The sequence below is a fragment of the Camelina sativa genome, chromosome 13, assembly GCF_000633955.1.
Source record: "Camelina sativa cultivar DH55 chromosome 13, Cs, whole genome shotgun sequence".
Classification (NCBI taxonomy): domain Eukaryota; kingdom Viridiplantae; phylum Streptophyta; class Magnoliopsida; order Brassicales; family Brassicaceae; genus Camelina; species Camelina sativa.
Genome location: NC_025697.1, coordinates 18,584,719 through 18,606,977, shown reverse-complemented (window position 1 = coordinate 18,606,977; position 22,259 = coordinate 18,584,719). Strand labels below are relative to the sequence as shown.

At 33.8% G+C, this 22,259-nt stretch overlaps 1 protein-coding gene and 1 pseudogene across 2 annotated transcripts; both read left to right on the top strand.

The window, feature by feature from the left end:
• Window positions 13,902-17,065, top strand: LOC104737079. 2 transcript variants are annotated; one of them, XM_010457179.2, is made up of 8 exons: window positions 13,902-14,108; window positions 14,681-14,915; window positions 15,012-15,083; window positions 15,251-15,319; window positions 15,875-15,943; window positions 16,218-16,283; window positions 16,392-16,532; window positions 16,699-17,065. In XM_010457179.2, exons 1-8 carry the CDS (start codon window positions 14,004-14,006, stop codon window positions 16,794-16,796), a joined length of 855 nt encoding a protein of 284 aa, XP_010455481.1. In that variant the 5' UTR covers window positions 13,902-14,003; the 3' UTR covers window positions 16,797-17,065. The 2 variants fall into 2 exon arrangements, with proteins under 2 accessions (XP_010455481.1, XP_010455480.1); XM_010457178.2 differs by having other exon boundaries at window positions 15,875-15,994.
• LOC104737077 lies at window positions 17,168-20,196 on the top strand (annotated as a pseudogene).

Here is a 22,259-nt window from a genome sequence, read left to right as displayed (position 1 = left end):
TTGTATGGTTTCATGTGTATGTATATAAAAAGGGACTTTGTACTGTTAGCTCTTGTAAAACGTGTAGCACTTATTCCCGTACGTTAACACTTAATTACGTTTTGAATAATGGTTGATGATTTTCTAGTGTGTATATATATAATAACATTGGGTTTATATTAGATAGCCCTCTAGTTTCTTTGTTCCAATCAGTCATAATGGATATTGTGACATGGTATGGCTGGCTATTTTAAGTCTAGGCATCATCAACAAATACAAAAATTACAAATCACAGTCTAGTCTTTTTGGGTAAAAAAGGAATGTGGTTTATCAAACAGGATTAAGGGCCTGTCACCTCACAAATCAGTTCGATTAATACAATAGAACTAATCCTGTACAAGTCAAGTCCTGACCATTGCTCGTTTTGCTCTGTTCTCAATGAGGGATAATCTTGATTCTTGATTCTATGATCTTGAAAACATTTTCATCAACATTTAACAAAGAATATTATTCTCTTAACATATCCACCTAACCTAAGGAATCAAAGCGATTCCTAATCAACACAAAGAGATACTGGTTTCGAACTTCTAGGTTTATGAGGTTTATTGCACCTTTTCCAAGATGATCAATATATATATGACGTGTAACAAAAAAAAAAAAAAAATATATATATATATATATATGACGTGTAACAAAAAACAAACAAGCCCATATGTGTGAAAATTCCTAACATGGTGGGTGCAAATTTACAATGAACAATTAGAATCGCAGAAGATAATTATTGGGCTGTGTATAGTGGGCCTCGATAATGTATTGTATAAACCGACTTGTGTAATTACTTAGTGGGCACTCCACGTTTAGGGTTCATCGAGTCATCGAGTCATCGAGTCTTGTATATAAACGCCCCAAGGCACACGTTAATAATACACAACATTCATTCAATATTTACAATAATGTTAGCCTAACTTTCCTGGTAACAAAATAATAAATTCAAGATAATGCAAGGACAACCAATGGGTTCATATGGAACTATTGGACATCTCTCTCACGGACATGTAATCGAATAGTTTCTGTTCACTATTTAGACATGCCCAAGTAACAGAACAAAAAAAATTTAGGGGATAAAAAAGGAACCAGGCAGACCGCTATATAGGCTCTTCTTCATAAACAGAACAATAGTAACGGTGGAAGGTCTCTCTAGCATTTTTTGCGTCCGTACGCAAAATAGAACAACATGTTTGAACAAAACAAAGACTGGAGACAAAAGTTTGTTTTCTCTTTGTAAACATAATAACGTGTACTCTTGTCTTTTTCTTGCAGGAAAAAGAAAGAAGAAGTTCTATCACATAGAATAAAAGAAATCTTGAGCCAAAAGTTTTAAGCTGTTTATAGGGGGGTACATAGGCGACACTCAAGAGTTCCCGACAGTGAACTGCCATAATGGACTCTCCCCCTAAAAAAATAGAGTCAATATCGAATGGGCCTATGGCGCCATGTATCAGATATCAAATGTATATAAATATATGTTTTGCTGCTTGAAAAGGTGGGACAATGCGCAACGGTTATGAACCAAAACAATAAAAAAAAAATTAGAAAAAAGGAACCCGTTAAACAAACAAGCATGCGAAAACCCCGGAAAGGAAAAGAATTAGAGAATCCAGCCAATTAACGATCCATCAATCGCGCTCTGATCACACTTTTGTGACTCATCCACTAGGTTTCAGGGCCTGTCTCTTTAGAACTGAAGGACATAGAGGTGCGAGCCTCCGATCCTCTCAAACTCTCCACTAAAAAACCAACATTTCTATAAACTATAATCACGCCATAAATTATTACTACCCATAACTATCATACCTACCTCTCCATTTTTAAATATGCCACTGGCTTATTAATTATTATATATGCTTTCATGAGTATCCGTCACACAACTAAGTTGTTTTACTTTTAAGTTTTGGATTCATGAAAACTGTCATTGCTGCTCTCTTTTTCAAATTTTTTTCTTTTTTTTGATTCATCAACCAAGAACTATGATTTGAGAATCTTTTTTGTTAATTTTATTTTTGTTTGTAATATTGCTAGATTTTTTCCACCGTTGATATTCAAAACTATTTGGACATGCAACCACATTAATTTCAAAAGACACATATATGACCCCGTAAACTCTATCTTTTTTTACACGTTTAAAATCCGTAATAAAAATTTTGCAACGAAACTTTTTTGCCCTTCCATTCCATTCTTCCAAACAACCCGACTACATCACTCTAGCTAACTGCCGTCGCTCATACCAAATCTGAGAAAATCGAAAATTTCAACCAACAACTGAACGGTGTTTTGAGTTTTTTTGGCTCTCTTATGTTATTCACCTTCTTATTATCAGACTCTTTTTTTTTTTATTCATGCAAGGCTTTTAATATGAATAAGATGAGAAAATTCATTACTTTGTTGTAAACTTCAAACATTGTAATGTACGTTATTTCCATGTCCGTTATTTTAGGGGATTAATACTCTTACTCATTTTAGAAGTGTTGAGAAGGGGGGGGGTTGTAATGTTACAAATTTTAAAAATTAAGCAGGTTCAAATGATAAACAAATCTTATATGCCGGTTTGGTGAAATCCAAGGCCCAATACGCAAACAATTAGGATTTTCTATTTTTTAAAAATAATAAAATACTAAAAGCTGATATTTGTTTTGCTAACTATATGGGGCCGTCAAAATTTTTTATATATTAACTTCTAAAATGTTGGTATTTTTTGCTAATTATGGGACTTTTTTTGCTAAATTTAAAACCTATTTTATTAATTATGGGATATTTTTCAAATTATGGGACCTTGTAACTAATTTTTGAACTTTTTGGAAGCTTATTATTGGACATTTTTCAAAATAGGAGGCCTTTTTACTAATTTTGGAGAGGTTTAAGAACTTATTAGTTTTAAGAAAACCTCCAAAATGGGCTTCGGAATTTTGAGGCCCAATACGAATGTTTCATTAGAATTGGTGAAGGGTCGAGCCTATACGTGAGGGTGTTTAATACTACGAAATACGTACTATCAGTTAGTTTAGAATGGTCGATTCCACCTCCTCAACACTTGTCACTCGGGATATTCATCGGCCTGATTCTCTACACGACTACACAAAGATTCTGAAAAGGAAGAAACAAAACCCAAAATTCTTTTAAGTATATATATTTCAACCTATAAGTAGCAAAAAGAATATTAGCAAGCCATCACTTTCATTATCAAAAAAATATCTTAGGTTGGCTATATTTCCTTTTCAACCAACCTAATTTATTCTAGGAACACAAAAAATATTAAATTCTTGTTTTCTTCTGTAACATCTGCGAATCGAAAGTGCATCGGTCGATGCATGTTCGGTTTTCTCGGTCGAGTTTTAAGTTAAATCCTGCGTTTTGGGTAAAGGGTAAACCCTTAAACTCGAGTTTTGTTTCATTAGGCGTGTTTAGCTGCTTTTGAGAGAAACGTGAGCCAGAGAAGAGTTTTTGGTGTTCTTGAGTGTTCTTGGGAGATTCTTGGAGTTTGAGGCTGTTCTTGTAAAGATCTGTAGCTGGGATCGTTGTAGGAGCTTCCTAGGGGCGTTTTTTTCCTGTGTTTGGGTCGGATTTCTTCTGTGACAAAGATAAGTGCATGACCATGGCTTATCTAAGCTGGAGATTTCTCTGATCTGCTTGTTGTGTGTTGTTAGGCTTGTTAAAACGTTATTTGGGACATTGGAAAGCTTTTTTTGTGGCTCTGGATCGAGTTTTTATGGTTGTAGGAACGAAGATCCGATGAGAAGCTTCGGGAAAAACGATGCTCGACATGTGCATCGGTCGATCCACTTTGTGCGTTGGTCGATGCAAGTGCGAGGACGGCGCGTGAAACCTTAGGGTTTTCGTGCTATGTCGAGCATGCGTCGGTCGATGCAATGGGAGTATCGGTCGATGCAATGGGAGTATCGGTCGATGCAAATGACCCTTGGTCGATGCATGTCATGCGTTGGTCGACGCAACCCCCAACTGCTGTCGGTCGATGCAGAGTCCTGGTTTGTTATTGTTGATTGTCGATTGTTGGTTGATGGTTAGAGATGTCTCTATTGCTTGTGTGTATAGCCCAGTAGATGGGAGGATTGCCTTACTGAGTGTTTATAAAATACTAATGCATTGCAATTTGTGTTTGTTGTGCAAGTAAAGGCAAAGTGTGATCGTGGAATCAAGGCAATGAAGAGGAGGATGTTCTAGGGACTCGATTGGTTGTTGTCTGGCATTGATAGTTTGCTAGAGTTCGGTCATTAGAAACATTGCTAGGTTGCTGGTTCTATGTCTCCTGTTGGTTGAATATTGGTTATTATTTATGTTATAATATTAGTATATTATTGGATATTGGTATTGGTTATTTACACTGTTGGTTGTGATTGTGGTTAGGTGGCTAGTGGGATATAAGACCAGTTGTAGTTTATTATTATCATTATTTATTATTTATTTAAAAAAAACGGTCAGATCGTTTATCTTCCTTCGAATTTGATCTTCTTAATTTCATTTATCTTGCAATACTTTCCACCGAAGTAATATACTCAATATAATTTCGATTGAAATGGTACGTAATAGATCAATTTGTCTTATATAGATGGGAAAACATATCTACTAATTCTCTTCAATTTAATATTTATGTTGGTTTAATGTTTTCAAGATTCTAATTAACTATTAATTTTAGTTTATTTGGAAATCCAAATAAAATTATATGTCGTTTGATTAACTGATTTTAAAATTACCGTCAAAATGTATGTTGTTTGCTCTATGATTTTTGACTACTAGTTTAAATATTCTGGTTTTATGTTCAAAAAGTGTTAGGTATTAAGTAGGTGGTAAGCCAACGTCTAACACCTAGGATGCCTAACCGAAATCTATGAGATTTTAGGCTGTTTAGCCATTCACAACATAAATTATTATATATGATATTATAGATAAATACTAAACAAAATATGCATAAGAATAATGAAAATATTAAATCATAAAAAAAATCTAGACAAAAAAATAATTCAAATAACATTTTTATTTAAGCTTTGTTTCCATTTTGTAGATTAAGTGGTTATAGAGCTGAAGAGTTTAGATAACTAAAATTTTAAATCAACAAAGCTAAACGCATTCGAAACAACAACAACAATAAGGAAGGCAAAATTGAGTACTGAGGATGGGATCAAATGGTCTATGAGACAGTAGGTATAGACCAACTTGCCACATATATGCGAGCCAAAGAGAAGTAACACATCCACGAGTACCTTGTGAAGTGAAGAGTTAGTCACTGCCAATTGACTTTCTTACGTTTCAAAGGATTCCATAGCTGCGAATCTCGCAAGCACAACACACCACACAACGTAGTAATATGGCTAGGAGACATGATCGATACCTCAGCTTCCAAGCTTGAGACAAAACAAGGTAGCTAGAGTGATGGGAAGGTTTTCTTCAAAGAGGAAGATGAGATAGTAAGTGATCTCTCCATAAAAGAGGAATGCTGCATCAAACAAATCTACATAAAGGAGGAAGTGCATACATAAAACCTCAAGGTCAAGAGTGTACCGATTTGGGGATCTATAAGATAATCGGAGACATTTCGTTGAAGCTCAATTCTTTTCCATTAAATTGACCATACCAGAATATGCCCAACTCTCAATAATGGTTGTTGGATTGGGACAAGTTAGACATGTTTAAGAAAGTAAATATTGAAGATTTGCACGGTACATAAGATTCAAACACATTGGTACGATGTTTATACCATTTGACGCAGTGAAAGTGTTTATCTAGGCTTTGCTAGAGCGCACCTAGCACCTAAGCGGGGGTGAATGTCTAGAACATTTTTTAGAACACTGGTTTGAACATTTTTTAGAACATTTTTTGGTGATTATTTACGTCATGAGTAAATTTGAATAGATTTTGAAAGACTTCAAGTTAAAAATAGAAAAACAAAATGTTTGTTATTGGTTTATGCTTTTATCGCTCTTAATGATTTAGAAATCTATGTAGGATTCGAAATAATAAATATATACCTTCAGATTTGAGCATTTGTAAAAAAAAAAAAAAAAAAACTTAGTGAGGGTTTAAATTTATTGATTTGGAAATCCAAGTTAATTGGAACATTAATTTAAAAATTTTCTGATCAATATGATATGGTATTATTTTCAGAATTTGTAAATATGAGTCAAAATTATGATTTATGTAAGGATTAATATAATTGGAATAGATTTTTTTTTTTTTGACCGCAATTGGAATAGATTTAAATATATTTTGAAAGACTTTCAAATTTTGAATAAAAATGCTTAAATTCGAGGAAGAATCATGTTATTTTGAACGGATTCACCAAAATAGTTGAAATCCACATATTAAAATGTTTAGATAAGTATATTAAATATTTTCAATCATATACAATTTTTAATGAACTAAAGTACACAAAAGAGTAACGCCCTCTTATATCTTATATAACTTATATAATAAGAGAAGGTTTTTTCTAACTTTGTCTAACAATATGACATTTGACACTCTACTTTTGTGACACATGCTGTAACATCCCAGTTTTATATTGGAATTTGGGCCAGTTTGTTTCTTTTAAGCCCATTAAGAACCAATTATGTGAAACGACAAAGGTCATGTCGTTAGTATATGTGCATCACGTATTTCTTCATTTGCCGTTGTAGAAACTGAGTTTCACACAATGAATTTGTTTGATGGGGAAAACAAATTCAATAAAGCTATCTCTCTAAGAAATCAAATCAAAGCTAACAAGAAAAAAAGGAATTGAAATCTCTTGGAAAACAAGCTAGGGTTTTGCTAAAAAACAATAAAGAATTATGATTTTTGTATTAATTGTTCGATGATTTACAAAGAAGAAGTCTTCCTCTATTTATACTTTGTCTTAGATTACAAAATATATCCACTTTTCTAATCTGATCGACCGTGATTAGGAAAGTATCTACGATATGTTAAAGTCCATTGTGAAAACAAATCCTTAATAAACCCAATGAGAGATCACTAAACACTAACACCGAATTTCTAAATTTTCAACTTCTATATCTAAAATACATGATTTTGACCTGGAATTTTCAATCTAATCCAATAGTAAGTGAGTTTTTCAAATTTTCGAATTTATTAAAATTCAATAATCAATAACTCTCTAAAATATTGAGGGTAAACCTTATTATTCTGAACAATCGTAGGTTTAAAGCAGTAAATTTGTAGATGAGATCCACAAATTACATTTTTAAATCTTATATGGTTGTCAAATCAATAAAAAAATACACAAACAAATAACCCTAATTGTTGATTTGGTTAGAAAAAGTTACATTAATGGTCATTATCATGTACTCACCATGCACTCTTAACATTTCATGTTTGGGTGAAATCTCTTTCTAACCTCGACTTATGAGAGCTTTGAGCAATGTAATCGATTTGCCATCCTCTCATGTCTTTTTGTATAAAGCAAAAAAAAGACTCCAATGCATTAAAATTCCATTGAAATGTTCTCCAAATGCATGTCTTTAAAAACAAGATTTCCTAAGAATATAATTATTATTGTAACTTTGATAACTATTAGAGGTTGTGCGTCATACATCAATTCTACAATAGACTATGTCTTTGAAATAAACAATTAATATATATTTATCATTAAAGTGTTACCTGTGCTAAAATTACTATTATGAATAGATAAAACCAAATGTTCAACAATTTTAAATAAATGAACAGAACTCTTAGGTTGCTTTCATCCATTTGCTCAAACATAGTTTTGCAAGAACTTTCAAAGACAGGTATAACCAAATCCTCAAAACACCACTTGAGACACTCTTTTATTGCTTCTTGCCCTTACCATTCGGTGCAAATGAATCACGAATCTCCCTCGCAACAATGTGATCAAGCTCAGGACGGAAGACTGATATAGATGTTGATGTAGAGGCTAATGTAGAGGCTGATGGAGCACTCACAACTGCTCTTGGTAGTAATTCATAATCAGTCTAAACTCGTCTTAAATCTGGAAGTGTACACTTTTTGACTGACTCTTTATACGAACAATATATCTTCACCAAGGGGTCTTCAGGGGAATCAACTCTCCCAACAAAGCTTAAGACAAGCTCTAGGACGCTAAACTTAGACACATAATCCATCCTTGTCTCATTTGGAGAAGAACCATAATCCAAATGCACAACATAAAAATCCATACTTCTTGCATTTGCCAATATAAGCAGATTCTGATCAAAGAGTGGCATGAACTGGTTGAAGAAAGCATTTTTAACTGATTCCTCAGCGAAACTTGTCAAGACGAGCTTTTGCTTGCAGATCCACGGTTTTTGACTTATGAGCCACCCATATCCATAATCTTGGCCCCATATTCTTATTTCATGGTTCATAAGTACCTATGAGAAAGACATGACAAACACTTTCAAAGATTTCTAAGCAAGAAAAATAAGAAAATCTAAGTTAAAGACCTAAAAGGCTTACCCCTGTGACAATGGTGTTGTATTCAGGTCGCTCTTGATATTTGGCAAAACTCAAGCTATACTCAGTGACTCTAAAGTTAGAGAAATAATTCATCCTTGTATGATTTTGAGAAAAGCAATAGCTCAAATGCACGACATATAAATCCTTACTTCTTGCATTTGTTAGTAATAGCTGGTTTTAAAAAACCTATTGTGGCTCAACCTAGTCGTTCTTGAAACTTTACAAACTTGACAACTCATATTTCACCATCACGAATCTTCCACGATGTGATGGGTTCTTTCCTATTCTCTTGCCATATATTCACCACGCCGCCAAGTGAAGAAGAAGCCAGGTAGGTCATCTACTTATTAGACAATAGGCACACTAACAAATCCATGAATTCTTCTTTTTGCGTAGTCAGAATCTGAACACCATCAATTTTTCATCAAGGCAGCATGAGTGTGATGCCTCAAGTAAAATATATGATTTTAAATAGCTAAGGAATATGTTTCAGATTGAGTGAAAGGAAATTATGAGAATTAAAATACATGAGTTTTGATTCGAATGCATTTGCGGCCGCCAAATTATTAGAGCACACATTGAAGGCCCAATTAGTGTCAGAAGAAGCAGCCCATTAACCCATGTGTTTAGGGCTTCCATCAAGATAGAATCATATATAAACTTGTGTAATGTGGAGAAGAGAGGTATCTTTGAAAGTTGCCTCTTGTGGTAACTCTCCTCTTTAATCATTGTATGAAGTTCAATCAAATCCTAATCTCTTGGTGACAATCTAGTTTATTCATATTCTCTTTTCTTTATGCACTTGAATAAAGCTCTATGAGCTATCTCTTTTTCAGTTTTAGATTTCTCTATCAATAAGCTCTTTAAGAGCATAATCTATCTTGTTTGAGATTGATTTCACAAATGACCACGTCTACCACCTCCTATTGAAGTGTAACCATGATGCATGTTTTCAAGGTTAGGATGCACTCGTGAAGATCTGGATGGATTGTAAGAGATTCATTTGGAAAATTTGCAACTTCATTTAACTTACCCAAGAGTTCTTATGCATTTGAACCAAAAGTTTTCAACATACTTCACGCCTTTTAATCTTTCCAAATCAACGTTTAAAATCCAAAGCAAAAAACCGTGATGGACAAATTGTAGTAGAATCTCGCCCCAAACTATGTTTCTGGCCAAACCAAACAAATCCAAGTGCAAAGAACAATACAAAATACAATGTGAACCATATACATAATTGATGTTGTGAATAGGTGAAGGAACTGTCTTTACCTTCTGCTCTAGAATAAAGTTGTACAAATGACTCTACAACCAGGTAAAAGAATTTTATTATCCATTTCACAAAGCAACTAGTACAAGCAAATGTATGAGAATTATCTGCGGAAAACAAAGGTTTTTTGATGATAGTTAATACTATCAGATTTTTAAAAATGAATAACTAAGACTTAACCTGCTGGATATCACAATTTTTTTTTTTTAATTAACACAATCTTAATTAAATAAATTTGATTTAGCATGTCTTATATAAGTGTTGTTAAAAAATAATAAAATGATTATTTAACATTTATTAAAGTATCGTATTAATAATATTTTAATATTTTATTCAAACCCGTCTACCATACAACCCATTCTGCAAAATTTTTTGTCCCTGCTATTTTAAACTTTCTCCTGGTTCAAATAAAAAAAATAAACCATATACAAACTTTAAATATGGATGCTTATTAGTGAAAATTTTATGCTTATTCAGAGTTGGATTCATTTTGATCTTATTTATTATATGAATCGAAATTATTCTCTAAACATGTTGGTTGATGTGAGATGTTAAACACATACTTTTATATTAATTGAACTATTTATGTCTATTTTAAAAATTTGAATTACAATATATGCAGAAAACTGTTTTTTAGTTCTTTAATTATTAACTTTATGAATCATATGATGATTCAAAAAAATTAAAATATAAAAACAAAAAAAGATGATAGGAGAATCATAATTTTAAATCTTGACAAAAATTTTAGATATCTATGTTATTCATATATAATTTATTAATTATGAACAATATATTGATATTTATAAAACAAGTTAGGACCCTTATATGGATATTTCTAATTTTATAGTTAATGTTTTGAAACTTTTTTTTTTATATAAACGGTAGAGTAATTAATTGTAAAATTGTTTGGTATAGATATATATAATGACATAGATTATAATTCTTTTGAAAATCAAAATTAAGAATTTGTTTTAAAAATGTACTTCAAAAAATATAGTAGTATAGATGACATAGATTATAAGTCTTTTAAAAATAAAAGTTAAGATTTATTTCAAAAATGTACTTCAAAAATAATAATATATATATCTATACTATTAAAAGGGAAACATTTTTAATAAGTAGACATAGAGTTATAGATTATTACAATGAAATGCCACTCAAATAGGAATAAGAATATGTATAATCCTTGAAGCCAAACAGATATCAATTAATAAGGAATTGTGGAGCCAAACAGATATTAGCCATAAAATCGAAAATAAACGCGTATCCAAACAGATACAAAATAAGAAGTTTCCTAATAATGCATCATAAAGAAATCATATCAGTTTGAATAATTAAGGTAATTGACATTTTAATTACTCAATATTTTAAAAAGTTGTTTAAAGTTGCTTCCATAACAATCAAAACTTAAATTCAAAATCATATATATGTAAACTTAATTGATTTGGTTTTATACTGTGAGAAATTACGGAAACAACAAATCAATTTAATACAATTAAATAAAAACAAAATCAAAACAGTCAACAATATGTTTCCTTTATATATAAACACTCATATTGACAGTCTACCAAATATAACAAACATTTTTTTTTTATCGAATTGCATTGATAAAAGCTCTAAATGTATTTTTTAAAATTAGTAATTGTTATCTTATTTACCTAAACTACAAACCAAATCTTTCGGAGTAATTATAAAAACATTTATTCTAATTATCATATATAGTCTCGCAATAATTTAATATTTAAAAACTAGCATATTCCTCCTATAAATTTGGAGTTTAGATTCATTGGTATCTCATTAATCGAATATCATAAATTTTTGAAATTATTAATTCAAAATATATACTAATTCAAAATTTCATAAGTTAAAAATTAAAATATTTATTGTTAAGGATAATTTTAATGGATAAATAGTAACTATTAAGATTCTAATAATTTTATATTGTTATTAATTAATGTTCATAAATTTCAAATGTGCAGGTAAAATTTTCAGTTTTTGGTAAAATTAGGTAAAATGTATAAACCTAATTTTGTATACAATATATATATATATATATATATATATTTGTCATCGATAAAATGTCCGATTTATAGTCAATCCCTACTATGCGGGATAACGCGACTTATCGAAGTCAAACTTCGGTGAAATCGGTCGCAGAGATGGTGTTGTAACCACTTGGTTAAAAGTACTTCCCACAATATATTTCTTATATGTAAATACTATGCATATGTTTTTGTGGATTATCAATTTTAACATAATATTTGCTGATTACTAACTCTGATCACATTCGATCCGAGTTAGGTATCATGTCGATCTAAATGATAACAACTTGATGAAAGCAAACCAATATAAGTTTATGTTATAAATGCTATATCAAATAAATATATCTACTAATAAAACTCCGTACATACATGCATGTTTGAATCTCTTACATATTTTTTATTCGTTGGTCTAAAATATACAATATCAAATAGTTAAATAAAATCTTAACATATAAGGGACGTGATTATCTTACTGTCCCAAAATAACATACCACATTTCTCTTATTATTTTTTTAATGTGATTATCTTTGTTGATAACAGAAACAAATCTGATCATTCTTTTGTTTAAACCGAATTAAAAACAAATCAAATATAAAATTGGTAGAATACATTTACAAACATAACTTCATATATTATAAATCAAACTTAGTTTTTGAAATCAACCTCGCACATACGTGCGGGTCCGAATATAATATTGGTTTAAACTTCGTACATTAACATATCTACCAAAAAAAGCTTTAAACTTCGTACATTCGTAATGTAATCATATTGTATGTTGATTTTTTACTTTTTTTCCAACTATGGGATAATTTTATTTTTAATACTATACGTATTTCTTCGGTATTTGGGTTTGTAAGGATGAGAATATCAGAAACGATATCACATGACCTTTATTAAGGGGGTGTTATTCAAATAAGGTTTTTAATGGATTTAAAGTATTAGTAGATTTCAGAGTCCAATGGTTTTGTAAATGCATTGAAAGTGGATTTGGATGTCATTAGTGGATTTAAAAAGCATTACTCATGGTTTTGAAAGTCATTACTAGATTTCAAATGAAGCAAACAATTTTTAGAAAAAAAGAAAATAATACAAAAAAAAAACTATGGTTCGTTTGCAGTTATGAACTTATGATATTAATTAGTAGTATCTCTAGTACGTAATTTGTAATTACTAGCTAGTATCATATCGCCTAGGTTTTAATTTTAATGGATTGAGATCTTTTTTTTAGAGATCATCGCCAACCTTGCTATTCTATTTCGAAGAGGCTTTTATCTTTACCAATCTTAGAACTCTGCATCTGCAACAGCGTCAATAGAATCGCCAACCTTGATTCTATTGACTTTGGTCCTTATGCTTCTGCAACAGCGTGTTCCGTTACCCTCAATAGACTAATGGTGAACAGTACCTCCCATCCATGTATAATCCCATACCGTCAATGAACTGAGGATGGTTCTCTTATCCTCAATAGACTAATGGTGAACGGTACCTCCCATCCATGTATAATCCCATACCGTCGATGAACTGAGGATGGCAAGTTCAACTGACGATGACGACGGTGATGATGATGATGACGACGATGACGACAGGGATGACGACGACGATGACTGACGATGATGAGACGAAGACGAAGACGATGACGATGATGACGACAATGACGAAATCACCAGATGTTATCGATGTAAAAGTTATAAATCATATGTTATTCAATCATGAATTTTAAATAGTCTCATGAAATCCACTGTTATTCAACTGATGATTTAAAAATCTACTTTGAAATCCATTATGGAGGATTTTGGAGGATTTGTTTATTTAAAAATACATAAATACAAATCTCATGGTTTTAGGTGGGATTTGAAAGAATTTTACCATAAATCATATCAACTCCCCTAAAATCTATCAAAATTCCAAATTTTCTAAATCCGAACCGGTGACATCTCAATCTGCAGTCGAATGCTCTACCACTGAGCTGTAGGCCCTTTTATTTTTTAATAATAAACAATTATTTATGTTTTTTCAACATCAACTTCGTTTTCTAATATCGTTGTTCTGGATTTCAGGGGAGCAATAGACCCATTTCAAAGTTTTGGGGTGTAATGTTACAATTTTTAAAATTAAGCGATTTTTAAATAATGATAAAATTAAGCAATCGTCGTCGTCACTTTAACTCACACTGCCGGAGTCAAAATTTTTTTTTGAAATTCAAAACAGCGAAAAACGCGATTCTGATATCGGAGATGGCGGAGAAGAAGAGATGGATAGCGATGTATACGAAACACATCAAGGAGAAGCGTAAGGTCTATCACGACGGCTTCCTTGATTTGCATTTCACCAGACGCAAGGTTTTTTTTCTTCTACTCTTTAGTCTTCGTTTGCGATTATTCGTTGGATTTGGTGGAATGAGACTTGCTTGATTTCGCGGAAGTATTCCTCTGAGCTATCTCGAAAATTTTCTCGTTTTCCGAGATTGTTTATGTCGATTTGGCTGTTGAATTGTGATTATTGATTTAGTGAAGAAGATGATACCAAGATTCACTTAAACGCAAATGATGCTTTGATTTGGTTTCCTTGTTTGATTCATTTATTCGAATATGATAGAGCTAATTACTTCTGGATTTTGGATTCTGGAAAGAACAAATTCGGAAATTTTGAGTTGAGTGGTTTTAGCAGATCTGAAGCTTAACTGCTTTTTTGAATAGGATCAGTAACATTTAACACATTTTTATTTGGATTACTTCGTTTCACAAAGGAACTCCTAAACAATATTTGGTAGATTTGTTAAGTGAATATATTGCGCTTTCCAGTTTCATCATAGTTAGATTTGGCATTCATTAAAGGAGAATGTATATTTCTTTTATGCTCATCTGTTTAGTAAAAATGTCAGAGTTAACCTTAGTGTTTTTTTGAAAAACAGGTGATGCTTTATGATGAGGCGGATAATCTACTTGAAAGCAGGATGCTAAAGGCAGGGGAAGTTGTGGACACAGGTGAAACACTCACGTTTCAAGCATACCTTGTGGATATAGGCGATCGTAAGGATGGAAGTAAGGCTTCAATTGATATAAAGGTTGAACCAAGTGATCAAGGCTCTGCGCGCAAATCATTTGCAGTGCTCAGGCCAAATTTCAAGAAAAGTTCCCTTCATGGTGGTATGATGTTTTGTTTTCCCAACTCTTACGATTTTTGTAGGGAAGTTTTGCCTCTTGAAAAGACTGTTCAACTTATCTCTCCTTTTATTCTGGCAGATGAGAAAAAACCTAACCTTGTGAATAAATTTTCTTCGAAAAGTCTCAGCCCATCTCACAATATGATTAGAGGTGAGAATTTACTTGCGTTAGTACTTAGTACCTTTGTATTACTGGAGAACTGTAAATCCCTCTTCTACTCCTACCAAGAACTTTTAATGCCTATTAATCTAATTTCCGTGGAGAATGAAACTTGAACACTGCAGGCTAGTAATAATGTTTTCCTTCTACAATTTCAGTATTCAAAAAGAGAGAACTGCATAAGTATGGGGCACTGACTGCAGACACTATGAAGTCAACAACAAAAGGTCTGATGCTTTCTTTTCCTTTCTTTGAAATGTTTCTGCATTTATCTATTGGAGAACATAATGTGGAACCTTTTCATACCTAAACTTTGGCATTTGCTTCAACCATCTAGGCATCTAGCTGAACTGTATCCATTTAGTCTGGCACACTGTATGATTGTTAGCATATTGAAGTTTGGTGGTAAATATCACACCGATGGATGATACAGCGAAATTCATGCTACGTTTCACTCCTGAATCAGTATACTTAAATCGTTTTAATTGATGTACCTTCTTGTCAGTAAACTTAAATCGTTTGAATTTATGTACCTTCTTGTTGAACAAGATTGACGCTTTTTTTCTGGAGTTCGTAGACACCTTGTATCTGATATCTCCAACAAGATGGAGAAATATGTGCTTTGTCAAAGTTCATGTTAGAGATATAATACTCTTTTCATGTGTGTGTTTTTTTTTTGCCTCTTTCTAGTATTGATAAGTAAACTTTTTGATAGAAACACATTCGTATGTATATACTTGTTGATTTTGTGCACGCTATGACTGACAGCAACAAGTATGCAGGCACTGTACCTCTTCGCTCAGCTGATAAAGAAAACAGTAGCCACCCCTTGATCAACTCTCCTTGTGATGGTAAGATATTGGAAATTTACTTACCACATCTTTTTTTCTTACATAATTGTGGTAATTGAAGCGTTTTCTCAGCTAGTTTACAATATTTGCCGCATGTCTTTCTTNNNNTTTTTTTTTTTTTTTTTTTTAATTCCAACAACTGATCAGTAGATTAGATTTGAATCGTAGAACTCATGTCTGTAAAACCACATTCCTCCAATCATTCTACTGTTTGATATTGCAATAGGTTAATCTGACATCCTGTCCTTAAAAATGGCACTGTGTGAATGTGCAGGAAGGTCCGCTGTAGATTCAAGGTTGGAGAATGATAAGTTAAGCAAAGACAAGCCTTTACGTGATGGTGGGTCAAAAATGTACATTTAAATGATTGGGTTTTTCTTCAAGTGGTTTCTTTATAATACCAATTCATGAGAACATACGTTAACCAAACGTTTTCTTTTCTGTGTAGTTAATCAGATTCTCTCCATTCTTCAGAGACGGAATGTTACAGAGACATGTTCGGATAATAACCCGCAAACATCAGTGCTTTTAACACCTCCAGAATCTGATACCCGCCAAAGCCACAAGATGGAGTCTGTTTCAACGAAAGGTAACTCTGGAGTTCAAAATTTTTAGACTTGTAGAGCTTAACTGAATCCAAATATAAATAGGTAGCCATTCAGTATACAAAACTGTAGTTACAGTTATTATGGTTATATCTAATTTTATTGTTGAAATCTAAAAGATTTTGTTTCTTTCGCTTATCTGAGTTGCAGCAGCATCTAGGGAAGAAGTAATGGTGCAAGAAACCTCATCGGCCAGCACAAGAGGTTGCTTACTGAGTGATCCTCCGAGTTTTGACTTCGGAATATAAACAGACCCCTCAAGATATCATTTTACATAAATAGGTAACTCGTTTTTTGTTTCATTTTACCTCAAAATATAGTTTTATAATCTAAGCTGGGTGAAAATCAAAACTGGTAACTAGTAAGTATGTACCGTGTGTATCAAGAAAGATTGAAAATTTGTTGGTGTACGCTTATTAGGGTAAAATTATAATAGTGAAGTCTTCTGTAATTCACCATTGTAATTAGACCTGGATGGTTTATGTTCCAATTTGCGTCCAAGTTAACTACAAAAATAACAAAGGACAAGTAATTCATACATTACAAATTAATCAGTTTCCATGAATTTCTCTTAATTAATGTACGGTGGCGTGAAAGTTGTCCTAAAATAAATTTGGGAATTTCCAAATTTCTTAAGACAGTGACATATTTTATTGTGAAGCTAAATATAGATAGAGCACATGAGCGAGTCTTTAGAATATCCTACGAGTGCGGTTGACCATAATAACCCACATTTTCTCTTCTACAAATATATTCCAAACAACACAAACGTAGTAGAGAAGAAGTTAACTTGCGAGAGGGATAGACACTACTTTTATAGAAAGGCACCAGAATTAACATAGACAAAGAAGGGAAATGGCGGGGCCAGAACAAGCGGCGAGGCAGTCGAGTGAAGTGTTGGGCCAGCGGAAGTCGTTAGGGATATGTCCGGTAAGAGCGGCAGCGGTTGGAGTGGTAATAATCGGTGGACTTGGCTACATGGTTTTATACAGCAAGAAGAAGCCTGAAGCTTCAGCAGGTGATGTCGCTAGAGTTATGTCAGGCGTCGGTGGGAATACTGAGAGCACTCGTCCTCGTAACTGAGCTTCTAAATTAACTTAAAAGTTTTATATATACTTTACTTTCAAACCAAGGGATTTGTTATCTTTGTGATTGATCTATTTAGTTGAATTCTCTAAACATTTATATTGAAATCATTAGGTGACTTAATCTTACTCTAGACTTCGATCGAACATCGTAGGGGAGTTAGTGGTTCCCCATCCTGAATTGGTGGCCAATTGTTTTTAAGAGTTACCAACCCAGCTTTAAAAAACGAGAATTATGGTTTAGATTATATAATTAAACAAGAGTATGTGTTGATTTGGATTTATTAAAGGTAAATTAATACTTTTTCAATTTTAAAAAAATATTTATTTAATTTCATATGACACTAAATTATTTGATTGGCTTAAATAAGATATTAGGCCGAAACAACAAGCCCTAAGAAAATTGCTAGGGAATGGCGGACGACGAGGGAGACGGAGATAGCGCTACGCACGCAGTAAGAAACCCTAGACTCCGAGATGATTCAAGCGAGGGTGTAGATTCAATCAGCGCGCTGCCTGATGAGATCCTCCAAACTATACTCTCCTGTCTTCCGACAAAATTCGCCATCCGTACTTCCATCTTGTCAAAACGATGGAGGCATGTATGGTGCGATACACCATGTCTCAACTTCGAATGGTGTGGGGAAAGGTACCTGTTGGCCGAACATATCAACGAAACCTTAGCTCGCTACAAGGCTCGCAAGATGGTGAGTTTCCACCTCTGTCTCAACGGGTATAAGAATTCTCCTTACATTGAAAGTTGGATCGAATTCGCCAAGTCCCGAAACGTAGAGAATATGACGCTGGATTTAGGTTCACGTGCTCTTGCTGAGTATACTATGCCTGATTCCTCTACATCAATCCCTCTGTCAAGCAACTCACCCTTCGTTTAGCGTTTCGAGATAAGATGATTCCCCGTAGCTCAGTATGTTGGACATCCCTCAAGGAGCTCGTCTTGCGTAACTGCATCCTCTATGACGGATCTACTATGCATAAGATTCTATCTGGTTGTCCCGTGCTCGAAAGCTTAACGCTGCGTCTGTGCCGTTTCTATAAGCTCGAGGTTCTTGATCTCAGCAAATCGCTGTGTTTGACAACATTAGAAATCTATAGCAACGTTTGGGTCTCGGAGCAAGTACATATTGTAGCACCACATATCCATAGTCTCAGTTTGAGCGTCCCTCCCTACTGGCCATGTAATTTAGTCGATGTCTCGTCTCTAACGGAAGCTAGACTAGACATTGTCTATGACTCAGATGAAGCATTTGATGCTGATTTTGATAAACACTTTGCTCAAAACATGATAGAGAAGTTGCAGAATGTCGAGAAGCTTACCTTTGGGGAAAACTTTATCAAGGTAATTTTGTTTGGATACACCAGTATGATATGGTCAAGCTTACAAGTTGCTTAATCATTTACTCTACTTATGTGTAGAATCATTCGGTTGCAAATTCTATGTAGTTTCATTTTCATTAGGCTTTCGTTTTGATTGGTATGTCTAGCTGAGTCCCGAATTGACTACGATTGGTAACACAAAGCTGTACTTTTTTTTGTTTTTTTTAGCCGTAAGCTGTTATGTAAAACTTTGAAGTAAAGAGTGGTACATGAATGTTGAATAAAAGAATGATTTTGTAATTGTTTTATAACGCTTTTGTGATTGGTGCGGTGCGTTTTTAGAGATTTTATCAATGATTCTTGTCTTGCTTGTGTGCTAGTTAGGTCTGTGTTTTGGTGTTTCTTTACATATGTTTATGTTTATGTTTGTGTTTGTTTAATTATTTATTTTTATTTTTTGCTAGATTTTATCTGTTGTCCAGCTTCGTCGTGTTTCTCTTCCGTTGTTCAGATGCAAAGTTTTGACATTCGAGACAATGATTTCTCAATATGCAATTCCTGGTATAGTAAAGTTGCTACAAGTCTCACGTGAGCTAAAGAAGCTAACCGTGCACGTAAAGGATGAGGTCCCCATCTTACCGGTATATTTACCATAATCCTCTATTATTTTCCTTGACAGTTCTAACCATATTCGAGTTTCAGTAATCCAAGATATTGACACTTTGTTTGCATAAATGAAAAAAACTTTTATGCCGTACAGGACGGTTTTTTTGACTACTACTTGCAATGTCATGGCTCGAAAACTGATAAAACTTGGAGTTCGGAAGCGAGGGCCTTTATGAACATTATCCGCAAGAATGTTGAGTCGACGCACATGGCTTCTTTCATGGAACTTGTGCTTAAAAGCACAAAGATTTTAGAGAATATGGTTGTAAGGTTTGGAAGTTGTCTTGACGAACGAAGATTTGAAGAGTTGATTGAGATGGTTCCAGTGCTGCTTTCGCACTATAACAATAACGTCTCCATTGTGCTTGGCTCAACCACCAAGTCGGATCAAAGGTTTTTTCTTTGAATGAAAGTTTAGATCAAAATAAAGGTTGAATTGTTGTAATTTTATTTATATTGGATTGGTGTTTGTGTTTTTTTTTTTTTTGTGATTATGAACATTACTGTATCTTCTTAGTAGTTTGGATTTGTTTGTAATAAGGATTTGGTTTGGGACGAAAAATTCCATTATGCGTGGCAACCAGGTTCTTTTTGAAACATTAGCATCTCCACTGGAAGACACATCTCTTGTAGCTCAAAACATATAGAAGCCCAAGATAATGTTGCGGACAAAAAGAAACCTGATAAAGCTCTGAATAAATGGAAAGCATGTTGCATCTCCTTCACCATTGATCCCTTGGTTTCTCTCGTCTCTAAATTTCACTGGAGGCATCACAGGATGTCTTCGAGTTGCTTCAAGCTTTGATTCACTATTGAATCTTTCATCTGCAGCAGGGTCACATTGAGTCTGTATCTCTGTAGAAACTGCTACGAGGGGAAAACGTTGCGTTACTTCATCATCGATATTATGATCCGAATCACTCTTTGTTTCAAGATAAACATTTTCATTGTCTTTAAAAGGTAAGCAAGAGATTTCTTCTTCTTGTTGGCTACCGCCATCGTCATCAGAACTTGGTTCTATGAAGAGTTATTGAATTGAATACAACTTATATACACAGCCAAGGAGTAATTACATAGAATATTGAGGCAATAATGAAGATATCAATTACAGGGATATGACGTGTGAGATGATGCTTCTTTCCTTAGCACTCTACATGTACATCTATGGAAATTTCATCTGGTTCTTGAGTCACTGATGTCCTGAGTTATTCAACATGGTCAGTTCCATCATGTTGATCATCAGAATTCACCTCACAAGAGCCATTATCATGATCAGTTTCATCCGGTTCATACACCATGCGAGCACCTGCTCGCATCTCACAAACTCACATGCACCACCATCTATCACTTCAAATTTGAGGGAAATCTTGTTGTAACTACACACCCTATCCTCTGCTTCGCTCTGTTTCTTAATCTCCAACACGCTTATGTAGCTAACAAAGACATGATCGGAATCAATCTTGTGTGGCTCAATCCCTGGTCTTGCAGAACCTCCTACTATTGAGCTAAAACGCTTAATGAAAGACCCGTTTGCATTCTTGAATTCGCAGGTGCATTTCACTAAGAAGCCACTGGTTTTATCTCGGTAGTCTTGAAACAAGACAACTGCACATATTGTTACCCCAATGATCCTGTTTTCACTCCAATGGTTAGCCAAGTCTATCTCTATCTCTGATCCAAAGGCTCGGTGACTGAACCATTCAGGCACCTCACATCCAGGAAAACAAGCTCCAATATAAGGTTCCATTACAGAACCCTGCAAAAAAAAAGGACATAAGAAACTTACAAAAAGGCTGTAGGTTAAGATTTCTTGAAAAGATGGGAATACCAAATTGTAGCGGTCAAGGGTACTGGACATCAACTGGCTCTTTTTCTGAATGTAGGATATGATACAACTCTTTGCAGATTCATACAAATTGTTGCAGTTGGAGAAAATGAATGTAGAATGGATCTGATCTGTCAGGTTAACAAAGGCTAGTGGACTGGGTACTGTCATCAGCGAGTCACAACCATGTGCATCTAAGCACTCAAGGTTTGGTGGAAGTGTCGCAATAGATGTGAGATTCTTGCAATCCTTCAAGTCAAGAAACTTGAGATGATAAAATTGGCCAATGTGGGCTTCGAGAGTTTGAATCATTGTATTTCCGCTGAAGCAAAGCCGTTGTAATAAGGACAAGCCATTCATACCAGAGGGAGATACTTGCGGAACCTGGCTTATTGCAGTCCCATCAAGCAACAGAATCCGCAGCATTTTCAGTTTCTTTATGGCATCAGGAAAAGTTTGGAGCTTTGAACAACCAGAAAGTATCACTTCTTGAAGAGCTTGCAGCATTCCAAGAGAATCAAGAAGAGTTTGTAGCATTTTGCAGCCCCTCGGGTTCAATAGGACTAATTTCTTGAGAATTTTGGTGGTTTCAGGAAGTTCTTTTAACGCAGTACCATCCAAATGTAGAGCTTCTAGATTTTCTGAAACTTTCTGAAAACTCCCAAGATTGGAGCAATCACTGTGTATAAGTGTTTTCAAAGACTTGATATTAATCTCTGGGAGATATACGAGACCTGTGCAGCTTCTCAAGTTTAAGTAACCGAGGCTTATCAAATTTTTCATTATCTCCTCCAGTAATA

Bases quoted from the DNA above. Each gene is read 5' to 3' on its own strand.
- LOC104737079 (XM_010457178.2), top strand. From the start codon at position 14,004: ATGGCGGAGAAGAAGAGATGGATAGCGATGTATACGAAACACATCAAG. The intron at 15,320-15,874 runs GTCTGATGCTTT...ACAAGTATGCAG, and splicing joins TATGAAGTCAACAACAAAAG to GCACTGTACCTCTTCGCTCA. The intron at 16,284-16,391 runs GTGGGTCAAAAA...TTTTCTGTGTAG, and splicing joins AGACAAGCCTTTACGTGATG to TTAATCAGATTCTCTCCATT.